Source organism: Budorcas taxicolor, chromosome X, assembly GCF_023091745.1.
Source record: "Budorcas taxicolor isolate Tak-1 chromosome X, Takin1.1, whole genome shotgun sequence".
Classification (NCBI taxonomy): domain Eukaryota; kingdom Metazoa; phylum Chordata; class Mammalia; order Artiodactyla; family Bovidae; genus Budorcas; species Budorcas taxicolor.
In genome coordinates, this window is record NC_068935.1 from 85,283,669 (window position 1) to 85,301,370 (window position 17,702).

General features: G+C 39.2%; 1 protein-coding gene across 1 annotated transcript in view; it reads left to right on the forward strand.

Annotated features, from left to right (window-relative positions):
- JADE3 (jade family PHD finger 3) overlaps positions 1-17,702 on the forward strand; it is a 78,079-nt gene that overhangs the window by 50,464 nt on the left and 9,913 nt on the right. The window contains exons 7-8 of the mRNA XM_052663794.1: positions 4,108-4,275; positions 6,570-6,686. Coding sequence (XP_052519754.1) covers positions 4,108-4,275; positions 6,570-6,686 — 285 coding nt within the window. The remainder of the gene's footprint in view (positions 1-4,107; positions 4,276-6,569; positions 6,687-17,702) is intronic.

The following is a 17,702-nucleotide window of genomic DNA, read 5'->3' on the forward strand; positions in this document are numbered from 1 at the left end:
CTTCTCATCCTGGCACCCAAAGCTCTCCTCCATCTCCCAAATATACCACTCCCAGGAAACTTGGTCCACTCTACTTTTAAACAGTAGAATTTTAGGATTGTAAAAAACTGACCCACTCCTTAATTTTACAAATAATACCAAGAGAGATGAAGTGACTTTACCCAACCTCTTAAAGCCTCTCCCACTTCTGGCTAACAAAACTACGTATCTTTCAAGATCTAGTTCAAGTCCTTTCTTGAAGTCCCTTACCCTAAGTAATTTTTCACCCTTTCGAACATGTGTGTTTCATTCATTTCGTTAATTTATCTAGCAAATAGGTATGCAACACCATCCACGTACCAGAACTCTGCTGCATGCTGAAGACACAGTGATGAAGAGGCAGACAAGGTCTTTGCCCCCAGGGAAATCAGAGTCTGGTGTAGGGTCTACGAGGAAACTGCCCATACTGTGCCCATTGAGCATAGTATGCCAAGTGTTTTTGTAGATAGAAGTCCATGCTGCTGTAGAAGTGCATGGGAGGGATAGAGGTTGGGGATAACTTCTAGGAGGTGCACCCAAGCTGAGTCTTAACAGCTAAAGGGAAATGCCAGAAAAAAAACAGCAGCATGTGTTCAGGCAGGGAGGAGAACATGTTCAGGTGGGGTAGTAAGAGTAGGCAAAGTATGTCAGAGGCAACTCTGAGCAGTTCAGAACTGTGGAGAGTGATGGGGTCGAGTAGGGAAGGCATGGAGGGTGAGACTAGAGAGACGTGAAAGGCCTTCCCTGATAAACTAAGGAACTTCGGTTTTGTCCTGTCAACCCTGAAAGGATATGATTTGTAATTCAGAAATGTCATTCTGGCTACAAAATTACTCAAATGATTAAATAATACAGGAGAGAGAAACCAGGATTTAAGACTTTAATTCTCTGGGCCACCTAACCTAACCCTTTGTATTAAAAGGTATTCAGAATTATTCTGTAATCAGTTGGGTCTCTTTCTTCCTTTTACTTGCATCCTTTTGGAGTGAATTTTGAAAATTTATCTTCACTCTACCAAGTATTAGCATTTATGTCCCACCTTTAGTGACAGAGAAAATCTTTATCACTTAAGTATAAACTTAAATATATAAATATCTAACAGCACAGGTCCACAGCCCCTTCTCTGCATTTCCAGAATTTTAAAGCTGTGAAAACTATAAGTTTTTTTGTTTGTTTGTTTTTTATATAAGTTTGGCACCAAATGATTTGAGGGAAGATGCAGGACTTACCCAGTGTGAGGCTTTTTGTAGTCTTTAGTCCATTTTGTGAAAATACTCATATTTTGTTAGAGAACTATTAATGCATTGTATTTGATTATATGGTACTGCCCTGATCCCATTATGGGGTTATATAATATGCCATGTATATACTGTATTACTTTCCTGAGATATGCACAGTTCTAAATTTCCTGATATTTCTTACCCTAGAGTTTTCAGATAAATGATTGTGGATCTTTAATAGATTTGAAGGTAATAGTACCAAGATCATCTGTATACGTTTTCTGTATTTTTCCTTCACAGTTAGGACAAAATATTAATGAATTACTTCCAGGTTATTTGGGTAACAAAATGTAGCATAATAATTCTCCTTAAAGGTATTTTACTTTGAAAACATACCCAATAATGACTATAAATGGTCCCTTTCCTCACGTAGAAAGAAATGACAATAACATGTGACCAGGCCTTGCAGAATGTAAGCTGGTATGTATTAAAGCTGAATGTTGGTGCCACACAAAGTTTCATGTAAGAGAATTCTTCCGAAGTGAGTATGTTCACTTGAATTCTAAAGAGATTCTTAGGTTAGAGCTCCCTCTGTTGACTGAAAAGTGACTTTAAATGATTTGGAAGATTTGGTTTACTTAACAGAATTGGGGACATGTTGACAATTGTTTTTATTAAACATAATTTTTCTTCTTTACTGCCACCATATTATATCAAATATTTGTTTCTTCGTGACTACAGTACACTTACGGTCAGTGCTTTAGAAGAGAGTTTTATTTTACATCAGTAGATTTTGGATTTTAAAAAGAACTTAAATTTTTTTCATTAAAAAGTGTGAAAATTGGGACCATTCCAAGTCCCTTAATGTGTTCCATTTTCTGCTTCTTAGCCCAAATATTGAACACTCAAACTGAGGCCTAAATTAATTTACCTGAAGGTACATGCTCGTAGTTTTTATACCTGTCATATATATAATGTTTGGCACTAAATTTATTAACCCCCTGAAGTTATATGTGAAACATATATTCGTGCATGTGGGCAGTTTTTTTTTTTTTTAAATGAGAGTCCAGCCTTCATCATTTTGTAGTCTAGGAAGAGTTGAGAGCAGCTACAGTGAATTACAAGCTTCTGTGATCTTATGACTAGGAATAAGTCTACATAAGAGCTCAGTAAAAGATTTTCTACCCAATAAAACGGCCATATAATAAAGGGTATTCCTAGAACCAGCTACTGGTTTTTCTTCTGCTGGTCTGAAAGAGGCTCTATTTTAGGGAGGAAGCTTGCTTTCATTTCTTTGCAGACTTTCTGAATTTCAGAAAAGGAAAAAGCTTTGAAGGTTAGGGACCTTATAAAATGATGTCCTGCTTTTGTGAGAGCAGCTTAGTTAGAATCCAGCTTCAGTTCTTGAGTTAAATGTATTTGTTCTACTAAACCACCTACTCAAGCTCAGCATAGAGAGCCATCCAGATAAATTGATGATAAGGAACCTACCCCAGTGACCTTACAGTATCACTGAGGAGATAAAACATAACAGTTAGAGAAGAATACATGATATTGACCAAGTACCCCTTATGAAATGGGCCTTAAGTAGTTTGCCAACCCCTGGTTTTAGATGGGGTTGGGGGTGGGAGCAGAAGGAGATTTTAGAGGCTTTATTGCTGTGCATTGGTATGAAAACTGTAGCAGCCAAATAGAAGGATTGAAGGTATGAAGGAAAAAGAAGAGAATTTAGAAATAAATCAGTCCAGGCATGATATGAATAAGGACTTTGATGGAGTAGTTGTGGTGGAGATGGAAAAGGTGGTCAGAGTCTAGTGACCACTCTGAAGGGAATATTAGCAAGCCCAGGGGACAATAGATGAAGGAAAGTGGATAATAGGGATCAAGGAATTTGGATCTGGAAGCTGCAAAGTATGGTGGTGATATGGATAGAGTTTGGAAAGGGGGCTAGGCTAGTTGGGGGCTAACATAATAATGACTGTTGAATCTGAGCTTTGGGTGAACTCTCTGGGGCAGGCACAGACTTTGAATCTGCAATGGTGAATCAGTCATTGGTAAAGGTATGCTAGGCCACCTGGGGAGCCAAGTGGCCCTCAGCTATAGTCTCTAATGGTCAGGATTAAGCAGTAAGGGGGAAGGATGGGTGAGATTAGAGGTAGTGAAAAGGAAATCTAAAATATTACCCAATCTAATCTCCCTCCCCTCCATAGTAGTTTATTTATTTATTTATCCATCTTTATTCTGTAAGGAATTTGAAGTGGCTTCAAGAACTCATTATGGAGTATTGTGATTAGTCTAATATTGTGTTCGGTTTAGGATCCATTAAGTCCCTTTTCCTTCAACCGAAGCAAGTAATTGCTCCAATTTGTTGAGAGTGCTTTTTTATGCACCAGGCACTATCAGGCTCTTTAACATTAGCTCATTTGCTTTTCAGAAGTGTCATTCTGCTTATTTCCTAACACTTTTTCCTTGATCACAACAGTGCATGACATACAGACATTGTTCAGTAAGTATATGACTGACTGACTATAATACATAAGCATTGAGAAAACTTTAGAAAATGGAGGCAAAAAAGAAAAAAAATGTAATCACAAAACTCATAACAGTTGGGCTAACCTTTGTGTGTGTATCCTTCTAGTCTTATTCTGTTGCCCTTAAATCAATTCTCATAGAGAGACATGCTGATCTTAGAACAGATGCTAGAAGTTGCTTTTTATTTCGAGTGTTTTAAAATTACTAAATCCTGGATATGAGCTTGTTTGACCTTTTCTCCTAAAAGTGGAGGGTACTCAGTGACCATGTACCAGAGCAGACATTGGCCCAGTAAGTAGATGCTAACCATTCCCTGCTCTCCTTCCCGTGCCTCCAGGCCTGCTACGGCATCCTCAAGGTCCCAGAAGGCAGCTGGCTGTGTCGCTCCTGTGTCCTGGGCATTCATCCACAATGTCTGTTATGTCCAAAGAAAGGTGGAGCCATGAAGAGCACCAAAACAGGGACTAAATGGGCTCATGTCAGCTGTGCCCTGTGGATTCCAGAGGTAAGAATTCATCCAAGTCTGTGAGCCATTTGTTCTCCCACAGCATTCAAACTGACTCAGGCTTCATAGAGATGCTTCATGCCTGCCCATGATTTTGAGTTGATAATGGTTTACCTTGACCTCTGTCACATCCTTCTTGGATGCATGTGAGCCCATGCTAATTAATTTATAGGTGGTACTACCAGTGGTATTGGATACATTTGGATGAGAGAAGAGGGGATAAGCAGCAGATATTTTTAAGGTAAAACCTACCTTAAAAGTAATCCCTGGTGGCTCAGATGGTAAAGTGTCTGCCTGCAGTGTGGGAGACCTGGGTTCGATCCCTGGGTTGGGAAGATCCCCTGAAGAAGGAAATGGCAACCCACTCCAGTACTCTTGTCTGGAAAATTCCATGGACTGAGGAGCCTGGTAGGCTATAGTCCACGGGGTCACAAAGAGTTAGACACGACTGAGCGACTTCACTTTCACTTTTCACTTACCTTAAAAGTACCATATCTTGGATTTCCCTGGTGATCCAGTGATGAAGAGTCTGCCTGCCTTGGGTTCAATCAGAGGACATGAGTTCAATCTCTGGTCCAGGAAGATTCCACATGCCCGGGCAACTAGGCCCGTGCACCACAACTACCGAACCCACATCCTCTAGAGCCTGCAAGCTGCAACTTCTGAACTGAAAATCCTAGGTACATAGGTATTCTTATGGATATGTGTGCTGAGTCTGACTTTTTTCGACCCCATGGACTGTAGCCCACCAGGCTCCTCTGTCCATGGGATTTCCCAGGCAAGAATACTGGAGGGTTGCCATTTCCTACTCCAGGGGATCTTCCTGACCTAGAGACCGAACCTGCATTGGCAGGCGGATTCTTTACCACTGCGCCGCCTGGGAAGCCCTCTTAAGAAGTCAGTATTTTTTTTTTTAATTTGAGTAGTGGTTTTATTTTTCTTACTAAGAACATCCAGCTAAATAGACATGTAAAATGAACCCTGAGGTTTCTGGCTATAGAATCACTAATTTCCAGTAGCAAATTCCCTAATAAAGCAGATTCTTTCAAAATATTAAAAGTCTGAAAAAAATGTTAAAAGTCTGGAATATGACTCAGAGTTTTTTTCAAAAGATGCTTTCTCACCATTGACCTCTTATGGTTTCTAGTACCTGATTTTTAGTACTTTTGGGCCTGTTCAAGATGTCCCTGATCTTTCTACTGTTGCTTTCTTGGTGTGGGTGGAACTTGTACTCATTTGACTGTCCTTGTTCAATGGTCCTTCACTTTTTTAAAGTTGTTTCTGTACTGAGACGACCCAGAGGGATGGTACGGGGAGGGAGGGGGGTTCAGGAACACGTGTATACCTGTGGCGGATTCATGTTGATGTGTGGCAAAACCAATACAATATTGTAAAGTAATTAACCTCCAATTAAAATAAATAAATTTATATTTAAAAAATTTTTAAAACACGCATTATATATTTTTAAAGAGAAGGAAAAGAAAACACTTCTTACCAGAAGTTGCTTGACCGCTTATTTTCACTCACACACACACACACACACACACACACAAATTTCCATCTTTTTTTAAAAAGCATTTTTTCCAGCACTCTCTCAAAGACTCGTTTCACTTTAAAGCTACTTTGAGTACATCGTTAGGACTCTGCTTCTACTGCAGGAGGCATGGTTCAGTCCCTGATCAGGAAACTAAGATCCTGTACACGTGGCATGGCCAAAAAAAATGAAAAATAAACAAAGCAAGCAAGCTACTTTGGCTGGGAGAATAGACTAAGCTGGTAATAGTTACATGATTTTAAAGACTGATTTTAAAATGTTAGCATCCTCATCTTTTCTACTTATGTGCTGCAGATTGCTACTACTTTCCAATAATATTATGTCACTGCCACTGTTTTTCATCATTCATTAGTTAAATGAAAAAAACAAGGCGTGTGGCACCATCTCAAACATGTAAGAGGTGCTAGATTTTGTGAATCTTAATTCTTTTCCTCAGTAGCTTGCTTTGGTTCCTAAGTAAAGTGTAGATATCTTTGATTCATTAAGGTAACCATGCTTAGCCTCTACTTCTGCCCTCTCCTCCTATATATGAATTGTTTATATTACTGGAAATGATTGAAGGCCTGAGCAGTGGCTAGAGACAGGTTTCATTTATTCTTAGTTCCATAATAACCTTAAGAGATATGGCTCACCTCATTGTTTTGATGTTCTGAGCTGCGAGTAATACCACTCACGGTTTGTGAAAGGTACTTCTGCATGCCTTGGTGCCTTCTGCCTTATGGTGGTGTTTTATTTGTAGGTCAGCATTGCTTGTCCTGAGAGAATGGAACCAATCACAAAGATCTCCCATATTCCGCCCAGTCGGTGGGCCTTAGTCTGCAGCCTGTGCAAGTTGAAGACAGGTGCTTGTATACAGGTAAGTCCAATGAAAAGTGGTTGAGTGGGATAACACCAAATTAGCCAAACTTACCCTCCCAGTTAGAGCATCCTGCTAACCGAAAGCTTACTCAGGAAGCCACCTCCCACTCACTTCTGGAGCTCTGCTACTGTGCAGACCATTTCTGGAACCGTTTTTTGGATGGTGCCTCTGGACCCTTCAGCTTATTCTTCTCAGTAGCCATAGTGGTAGTTAATTTTCATCCTTTGCTGTCAGATCTGATGAATTAGGTGAGTTCTGAAGCTAGATAATCCTGGATGGAAACAAGCCATAACTTCTAAACAACCAGGTCCATGTTCTTGTGTGACTTACCCATGGAGGATGGACGACTTAGGTTCCAGGGCAGTTTGACAGATGATTCTGTTATTGGACTAAGTGCAACTCACTTAATAGGAAAGATGCATCTAAATGGATAAATTCTGGTTTGATAGACTTGAAAGTCATTCTCAAAGGCACAGTTGTTGCATATGGTAGTGCAAGTAGAGTTTTCTGAGACATTTGAGGCATAGAAATTTAGCTGTTTGAAGTAGAAGTTGTAGCTGGCGTACCCAAAAGCAGCATTTGGGGGTGGGGTGGGGTGGAGAATGGCCAGTCACAACCAGAAAAGGCAGAAATATTGATCCTTCATAATCTAGTTTTCCAGAATGTCATCTCACCTTTTATTCCAAATGTAATAAGGTGGCTTTCCTGGCAAGAAGAGAGGAAGGGCTGACCTTCCACTCCCCAGACCTCTTGCATAGAAGCTACAGGCTGGTTGCAGTTAGGTTTACATGTTCACTTTCTTCACAGAAAGGGGGCCATATGATGTCATAGTTTAGGGACAGTGTCTCTAGGTGTTTCATGAGGTTTCTTGCTATCTGATTCTTCTTGTAGACTTTTAAACTCATTTTAACATTTGACAGGACTGCATACTTTGTCTTGCTTTTTTTAAAAAAAAATTTCTGGCTAATCTTATTTAACTATAGGACTTTAGCAAGTATAAGGAGGAAATTGTTTAAGGAAAACTATTCCCATCAGGTCTACTGCATTAACACATTGCCTTTTTATGCTTTTCTAAGTTCCCTCTGATTGCTCCCCAGATGTGAGCTTCTTGAGGGCCAAGGTTATGCATCATTGTTTCCCTAGCACAAAGGAGAATGCCTGCCCAGTGTCAGCCCATTGAATAACTATAACTGTATTTAATTGTATCATAGATTAAATGTAATATGCATTCTCCCCAGTAAAAAAAGTATTTTCCATGTTTTCATAATTACCATATAGTCATTTTATAATAGCACATTGAATTTATATCCATTAATTTACTTACTGTCCTTATTGTTCTCCCTGCATTTTCCCCCATATTTGCTGCTTTAAAGGATGATTTTTTTACAGCAGTTAGTAATTGGCATCATGACTGTGATGAGAGAAAAAAAACACACCATATTATCACATTCTGCCCTGTATTGTAGTTACTTACCTACAAGTCTTAGCTTCCCTAGGAGGCTGCAAGCTTGGACTGTTTCATCCTTTGATCCTCCAAACCCCTGGCATGGCAGATTGACAATAAATATTAGATCGATAGGTGGAAGATGGATGAATAGATGGATGGAAAAACATTCTGGAGTGGGTTTTTCATTTGCACTGAAGTGGGTTTGTTTTTATTACTTAGAGTTTAGGTTCTGGATTTTGTAAAGGTCTTTCCAAATTAAGACTTAATTTTTTTTTACTGAGTAAATTAGAGATTTAATGAAGTTCCAATGAAGTCTTAGTTTTTCTCAATCTTAACAGATCCAACACCTTTTTATAACAGATAATTTGTAATACATCTATACTACCTTTACTTTTGTAATATCTCTGCTTAGTATACTATGAGTTTACTAAATGAAAGTAGTGGCTTAAAATATGGTTGTTAAAATACAGATATATAATAGCTAATTCTCAGCTTTCTTGTTGAGGTAATAAAAGAAAATACATTCATCATTTTACTTGTTTCAACATTCCCCTTCCAGTTCCTCTGTTGCATGTAGTTTCATGAACCAGCATTAAGTTCTAAGCAAAGGATAATCTGGCTTCAAAATTCTGACTCTGGTGTTTCCAGCAAGTAGTGTTAAGCAATGAGAAGATTCAATAACACTTTTCATCATTCCAGTTGCTTTGTTCTGGTGGACTTCTCTGAATGGCCCAAACTAGACATGTTTTGGGTTTTTTTGTGTGTATGTGACTGTCTCCATTTTCTACATAATGACTCTCCTTGGGAATTCAGCCATCATTATCTTGTCATGCCTTGATCCCAGACTCCACACCCCATGTATTTCTTTCTGGCTAATCTCTCTTATTTGGACCTTTGCTATACCACCTCAACTATCTCCCAAATGCTGATCAGCATCCAAAGCCACTGGAGAAATAGCAGCTACGTAGGATGCATAGCTCAACTTTTCTTCTTCCTTGGTTTAGGAGCCACTGAATGTATACTTTAAATAATGTCCTTTGATTGTTAGGTAACTATCTGCCAGCCTCTCCATTATAGTTATCATGCATTCGTAGCTATGCCAACAACTGGCAGCAGTGGCTTGGGTAAGAGATTTCAGCAACTCTTTGGTGTAAACAATGTTGACTTTCTTGTTACCTCACTGTGGTCAGTATCAGGTGGAGAATTTCCTCTGTGAGGTACCTGCCATGCTTCAATCATCATTGTGTTGATACATGGATCAGTGAAGTAGAGATGTATGCTGCTGTGGTGATCATAAAAGTCTCTTAAAATTTTGATTATTAGGAATTTCACTTAGTCAACAAATATTTGAGTGCCTAATTGTGTGCCAGGCATTGTTCTAGGCACTTTGGATTTATCAATGGACTAAAAAAGAACTTTGCACCAGGGAACTTACATTTTGATTGGAGAGAAATCAGTGATAAGCAATAGATACTAAATAGCACATTATAAGACAGTGTGTGCTATGGAAAGGGAAAATGTGCCAAAATATGAAGTATAGAAAGAAGATGGGGATTGTCAGGCAGGGGGCATACACTACAAGTTTAAATAAAGTGGTCAGAGTAAGACTCACCATAGTTGTGACATTTGAGCAAAGACTCGAAGGTGAGAGAAGACACTGCATATATTTGGGGTAAAAATGTTCCCAGTAGAGGGATCAGCCAGTGCAAAGGCCCCGAGACAGGAGTGTGTTTGGCCTGTCTGAGTGATAGGAAAGAGGCCAGTGAGACTGTAATGGAGTGTGTAGGAAGAGAAGATCAGAGAGATTACACAGGGACCTGACTGGTTAGGGCAAGGGTTGGCAACTTTTTTCTGTATAGGGCCAGGTAGTAAATATTTAAGCTTTTCAAGCCATATACTCTGTGTCACAATTAGTCATCTCTGTCTTTATAGCACAAAGGCAGCCATAGACAGTACTTAAGCAAATGAGCATGGCTATATACTAATAAAACTTTATTTATGGACTCTAAAATTTGGAAGTCACTTTGTCATAAAATATTCTTTTTCTTTTGATTGTTTTCCACTTTTTAAAAACATAAAAACCATCTTAAGCTCCTATTCTTATTTCTTGGGCCACAAAACAACAGGCAGCTGGCTGCATTTGGTCTGCAGGCCATGGTGTGCAAGCCCATGGTGAAGGGTTCCCAGGGCCCTTATAAGGTCTTTTATTTGAGGACTTTCCTGGCTGTCCAGTGGTTAAGACTCCAAGTTTCCAAGGCAGAGGGCATGGGTTTGGTCCCTTTTCAAGGGAACTAAGATGCCACATGCCACACAGTGCTGCCAAAAGATTAAAAAAAAAAATCTTTTGTTTTTGCTCAGCATTTAAAGGGGGAGCTTTGGCAGGTTTTGAGCAGATGAGTGACATAATTTGATTTATATTTTTAACAGATCACTATGGAATGATGTCTAAGATTTGCTTCAAAACAGTCTGGAGAGCAGGGTACTACAGAGGTTAAAAATGAAACAAGATAGGTCATACATTAATTATCAAAGCTGGATAATGAGTATATAATGAGTGTTCTCTATGCTTTTATGTAGATTTTTCCATAGTAAAATGTTACAAACAAAAATAGACACTCTGGCTTCTTATTTGGAGTAGACTGTGAGGAGGGGAGGTTAGGAACGAGAAAAGCAATTCAGAAGCTTTTACAGTAATCCTTGAGAGATGGCTGGGGTGGCTTTGTCTGTGGAGGTGGTGAAAAGTGATTGGGTTCTGGATGAATGTTGAAAATAGAGCCAACAGGATTAGCTACGAATAGGACACATGGTGAGAGAGAAAGATAGGAGTTGGAGATGTTTCCAGACTTTGGCCCAAACAGGGAGAAGGGTAAAGTTTCCATATACTGAATGGAATAATCTCCAGTTAGAAGAGATGTGGAGGGAAAGATCAACATGAGTTCAGTTTTAGATATTTACGTTTGAGATGTCTATCAGATATCGTAGTAGAAATGTCAAACTGATGGTTGTCTGTGGGACTTGTGAGGAAGTTTTGGACTGAAGACATAAATTTGGGAGTCATTGTCGTGTAGATATCTTTACCCTGAACTGGGTAAGTTCACTGAGTGAGTGTGTGTAGACAGAGAGGAGAATAGTACCAAGCACTAGACCTTGAACCATTCCAGTGTTAAGTAGTTGGGGGAATAGGGAGAGAGAGGAGAGGAGACTGAGAAGTCATCAGGGAGACAGGAGGAAACCAAGAGAGTGTAGTAGCCTAGAAACCAAGGAAAGAAAGCATTTCAAGGAGAAGGAAATGATCAGTGATGTAAAAATACTGCTGAAGTAAGATGAGGACTACAAATTGATCCCTGAATTTAGCAATGTGCTTATTAGTAATCTGGATGAGCAATTTAGGTGGAGTAGTGATGGCAAAAGCTACATTGCCAAAGGTCAGGGCAAAGAAATAGAGTAGGAGGTCTGGAAAAGTGGGGAAAAGAAGTTCACTCTTTAAGATGGAAGAAATTTTGGACTCTGTGGGAGAGGGAGAGGGTGGGATGATTTGGGAGAATGGCATTGAAACATGTATACTATCATGTAAGAAACGAATTGCCAGTCTAGGTTCGATACAGGATACAGGATGCTTGGGGCTGGTGCCCTGAGATGACCCAGAGAGATGATACGGGGAGGGTGGTGGGAGGGGGGTTCAGGATTGGGAACTCATGTACACCCGTGGCAGATTCATGTCAATGTATGGCAAAACCAATACAGTATTGTAAAGTAAAAATAAATAAAAAATAAAATAGAATGGGAAAAAAAAAGATGGAAGAAATAACAAGTGTGTACGGTCAGCCCTCTGTTTCCACAGGTTCCACATCCACAGGTTCAACCAATGGCAAATTGAAAATATTCAGGAAAAATTCCAGAAAGTTCCAAAAAGGAAATTTGAATTTGCCTTGCACAGATAACTATTACATAGCATTTGCATTGTATTAGCTTTTATAATGATTTAAAGTATGGGAGGACGTGCATAGGTTACATGTAAATACTTCGCCATTTTATCAATATATAAGGGATTAAGCATCCGTGGATTTTGGTACCCACAGGAAGTCTAGAACCAGTTCCCTGTGTATTACTGTAGCTCAGTCGGTAAAGAATCTGCCTGCAGTGCAGGAGACCCAGGTTCGATCCCTGGGTCGGGAAGATACCCTGGAGAGGGAAATGGAAACCCACTCCAGTATCCTTACCTGGAAAATTTCATGGACAGAGGAGCCTGGTGGGCTGCAATCCATGTGGTCACAAAGAGTCGGGCACGACTGAGCGACTAACACTTAACACTGTATGTTTGCTTGTTAACATACAGAACATAACAGTGTGCATGCAAAGAGAGTGACCCAGAGGAAAAACTGCTGGATAGAGGTTTTTCAGTAGGTGAGAGAGGGGCAGCTTCAGGTAAGAGCACAGATTGTTCTTCCCGGGTAACAGACTCAAAGGCAGAGTATGTAGGCACAGTATTAAGTAGGTGTGCTGCTGGGAATCTGCATAGTGCTCTTTTGATTGTTGTAATTTCCTCAGTGAGGCAGGAAACAGAATCATCAGCTGAGAGTTAGGATGTGGGTGAAGTCTCCAGTCTGGGGAGAGAAGAGGTGTGAAATAGTGTTTTGGTTTGGGAAAGTGCAGTTTAAGTGCCGGGCTGCATTAAAGATCTTCCCCCGAGGTGAGGGAGAGTGAACTGCAGGTGACCTTGTGAAGTGTGGTTGTGTTTTTCTCCACCTATGTTCTGCTTATACCAATATACTGTATTTGTTTACTGCTTTTGATTCCCATACAGGAAACACGATTCTAAATTACTTACCAGTTTGGAATTAACTTAATGGTGGCTTAAAAGGGAAAAGGGGTTTTGGTCTCTTTTGCCACAGTAAAACCCTGGTGGCTCAGAGGTTAAAGCGTCTGCCTGCAATGCGGGAGACCTGGGTTTGATCCCTGGGTCGGGAAGATCCCCTGGAGAAGGAAATGGCAACCCACTCCAGTATTCTTGCCTGGAGAATCCCATGGATGGAGGAGCCTGGAGGGCTACAGTCCACGGGGTCACAAAGAGTTGGACACGACTGAGCGACTTCACTTTCACTTGCCACAGTAAAACTAGATGTCAGCTATGGAAAACAAAGCACACTCTATTAGTATAAGCCGAATATGGGTGGGGGTCAAGTTTTATTAGCATCATTGTTTTTCAGAGGTTTATTTAAGGGTATTTGTGATTAGTCACACATTTCGAGTACTTTGCTTTATAAACTCTTCATAGAGATTTCTTAACTGTGAATTGTATTTATTCTTCCTACCTTCCAGCAGTGGGGAATACCCACATCTCTCCCCTTCTTTGGATTTGGAAACATTCATTCGGCAAGGATAGAATATTACACTGGTGGTTTTGGGGTCTAGACTAGCCACTATCTACAGCCTCCATATCTGGGAGCTAGAACCTTTCTTCTGAGGATGAACGTTTCTGGTAATCCTGGAACAGATCCTAAAGACTGGGTTCTAAACAGATATCCCAGACAGCTCCAAATTTTGCCTAGACCATGGACATACAGTCCATCTGCCACCTTTCCAGAATTCCTTTAGGGTCCTTATGTATCTTATCTTCAAGCCCCATTAAGCCTAAATCTAGATGTTTTAGGCCTTCCTTGAGGGAAAAAGAAAGAAAGAACAGTTGTTAAAAATATGACATTTGAAGCCAGATTCCTGGGGTCCAAATCCTGGTTCCGTCTCTTGTTTGTTATGTAGTCTTCAGGAAGTTACCTACCAGATCTGTTCCTCAGTTTCCACAACTACAAATGGAGATGATAAAATAGTACCTACTTAAGGAGGTGGTGAAGAACTTAACACGGTGCCTAACAGATACTGAATACTCAGTAAATATTTGTGGTACTAGTAATTGTACTTGTTGTTATTGTTCATATTAATATTATTTCCTGGCATCAATCTGACTTTGTTGATGTAAAGTCCTGGCATTCATCCAGCCAAACTGAATAGAATCATTAAACATTTGGTGCTGGTATAGGTGCCCCTTTTGACAGTAGAGGAATGTGGGCATGTCTGGAGTTACATGCATGTATATTGAAGTCAGAATAAATTGGTGGGCAGCCAGGAGTTTACTGTTAGGCTAACAGTAAACAGCTTTTGACTATGAGGGAAGTGAACTTTTTTAAAACAAGTGAAAATCTTTGACAAGTGGGGAAATGCAAGTATGTCTACTCAGTGACTATTAAAGGTGGTACTAGTAGAGAAGGAAATTAAATATTAAGATTAAAGGGCACCAAAAAAAAATAAGAGGGAAAGCACCTTAATATTTTTTTCATATATTCCAAATTTTATTTGCGAGTACAGATTGTTCCTGTTCTAAGATATTTCTGGTTCTTGCCTTCAGGCATATATAGTCTATTAAGGGAGACCAGATGCAAACATGAGAAAAGTTAAATAACACTCAAGTGACATCACCCATCAGACCTTGCAGACCCTTAGGGATGAGAGATCAGAAGGACTGATGACTATTGTTGGTGCTAGAGTTTAAGTACATAACAGCTAAATAAGTTTTGTAGGCTGACTTTGAACCATTTATGACATGGTGTCAGTGACCAGACTTTGAGAAAATTGCTCTGATATCACCCATTTGTCTGTTCACAGATTACTGGGTATTAAGGGCAACCAAATGGACACTGTCCTGCAGCAGGATAAAAACTGCTGAGGACAAATGCACCAGGCCCATGGTGTTTAGCGCAGATGTTATCTGCTTTTGAGGAGTACACACTGTTTTCTTTTAGGGCGAGGAATAAAATATTTCTTTAAAGAGGCAAGAAACAATTTAATTCCTAAATCAGTCTCTGGTGTTCTTTTTCAAAGATTTTTATTCTAACCACCCTATCTGATTCAATTCTCATCCCATAAGAAACTCCAACTCCCCTTACAAATGTGAACATGTAAGGATAGCATTTTCCCTCTAATGAAAGTATTTCAAAAACTCATTTCTCTTCTATAATTTCTGAAAAATAAGTAGAAAATTATTTCTTCTTAACCCCTTTAAAAGTAAACCACAGTGAGATATTACTTCATACTCATTAGGGTGGTAATAATCAAAAAAGCAGACAATAACAGTTATTGGCAAGAAGGTGGAGAAATTAGAACACTTATGTGTTGCTGGTGGGAATGTAAAATGCATAACTACTGTGGAAAACAGTTTGGCAATTCTTCAAAAAGTTAGACATAGAGTTACTATATGTCTTGGTAATTCCACTTCTAAGTATATATCTACAAGTTAGAGGTCCCCAAGACCACCCTCAAATTCAATAATTCATTAGAAGGACTCACAGAACTCAAAAAACAATTATACTCATGGTCATAGTTTATTACAGTGAAAGAATACAGATTAAAATCAGCAAAAGAAAGAGGTACATAGAGCAGGATCCAGAAGAGACCAGGCACAGAGCTTCCAGTTTCCTCTCTAAGAGGAATCTTGTGGACAGTGCTTATTTTTCTCAGCACTGATGTATGATAATACACAGAGTATTGCCAACCAGCAAAACCACCCAAGCCTTGGTGTTCAGAGATTTTACTAGGAGTTGGTCACGTAGACATGACTGACCACCTGCATAGCTGGACTTAGTCTCTAGTCTCTCCAGTCCCTCCAAAAGTCAGGCTGATACCACATGACTCAGAGCCTCCACCATAAATCACATTGTTAGCAGAGACTATCTGACATGGCCCAAGGCCTCCAGGTAAATAAAGACACTCTTATCAGACAGGACATTCTGAAGGTTAAGAGGTTACTTCTCAGGAGCTAGAGGCAAAGGGCCAAAGTTTTCTTTGGCAAAGTTAATCTTTTATTGCATGTTACCAAAGAGAAATGAAAACATGTCCACACAAAAACTGGTACACAAATCTTCATAGCAGCATTATTTCATGATAGCTAAAAAGTAAAAATAGTCTAAATGTCCATCAACTGAAGAATGGATAAACAAATGTGGTATATCCAATATAATGGAATATTATTTGGCCATATTTTTAAAAGGATGAAATTCTAATACATGCTGCAACATGGATGAACCTTGAAAACATGCTAAGAAAGAAACCAGATATCAACTGCCACCTATGATTCCACTTACATGAAATGCCCAGACTAGGCATTTCTATAGAGACACAAAGTAGATTAGTGGTTGCTCAGGGCTGGGATTGGGAACAGGGAGTGGCAAATAGAAATGAGATTTCTTTTGGGGGTGATGAAAATGTAGTGGAATTACATAGTGGTGGTGGTTGTACAACTCTGTAAATACACTAAAAACATTGAAATGTTTTAAATTGAATTTAATTTAAATTTTAAATTGAAATGTTTAAAATTGATGAGTTTTGTGGTATGTAAATTATATCTCAGTAAAGCTGTTCTTTTTAAATGGGCATTAAAACACCACCACCCCTGTCACCTTAAGTGATTACAGTAGAAATGAGATATTTACAAAAGCATTTTGTTTAATAGAATGTGCCAAATATATATTTTTGGAAAAAAGTAAAAAGTTATTTGATTGGTTAGCATTTCTCCTTTATCACCAAGATAAGTATGTGGACTTCCAGCTTTGAGTATGACCTTAGAATGACCTTTTTTGAAACTAGATGGATTTTATGGCAATTTCCTAGGGACATTTCATTTTTCATCTATGTACCCAATTCTTGTTCATGTTATTGTCTTTTATTTTGAGTAATTTATATTTATGTGTCTACATTTTATAAATTTGATCTGAGAGAGATCTGTTTTTAGCTTCCCATCAGTAGTAGTTTTATGTCACACACTCATCTCCTGGAACAGAAAACATTCCTTTTGCTTTCTCTTCCCTCATTTTTGTCTATTAAACAGCAGAAGAACACTATGCCCAACATTTTTAACCTTTTCCTATGGAATGCCTTTTGCTACTTGTTTTTTAAACGACCAGTTAGTTTCTTAGTCAAGGGATAACAGAAGGTATCCAGATAAAAGTATAGTCTGGGCTTTTCATCATCCTTGTTTTCATGAGGCTTTTCTTAAGGATACAAATTTCAGTGTAATGGAACAAACTCTTCCAGTTAAGCTAAGTTGGGGTGGGCTGTTTTAGGACTACCACTTAACTGAAAAGTAGGAGTTGAGGGTAGGGGGCAGTTTAGGTAGAAAATCGGGTACTTTACAGGAAGTACAAGTAATAATGGGCTTCCCTGGTTGCTCAGACAATAAAGAATCCACCTGCAATTCAGGAGACACAGGTTCAAGAAGATCCCCTGGAGAAGGAAATGGCAACACACTCTAATATTCTTGCCTGGAAAATTACATGGATAGAGGAGCCTGGTAGGCTACAGTCCATGGGGTCGCAAAGATTCAGACACGACTAAGCAACTAACACTTTCACTACTTTCACAAGTAATAACACGTATGAGGTTGGATAAGATGATCTTTGAATTGTTGTTCATCCTTGGAATTCTTTATCCTGTGAAATTAGATTAAGTGGAATCTGCTCCCATTAAAGCTTTGGTGGTTGCCAGTATTCTTTGTTTTAATTGGAGGATAATTGCTTTAC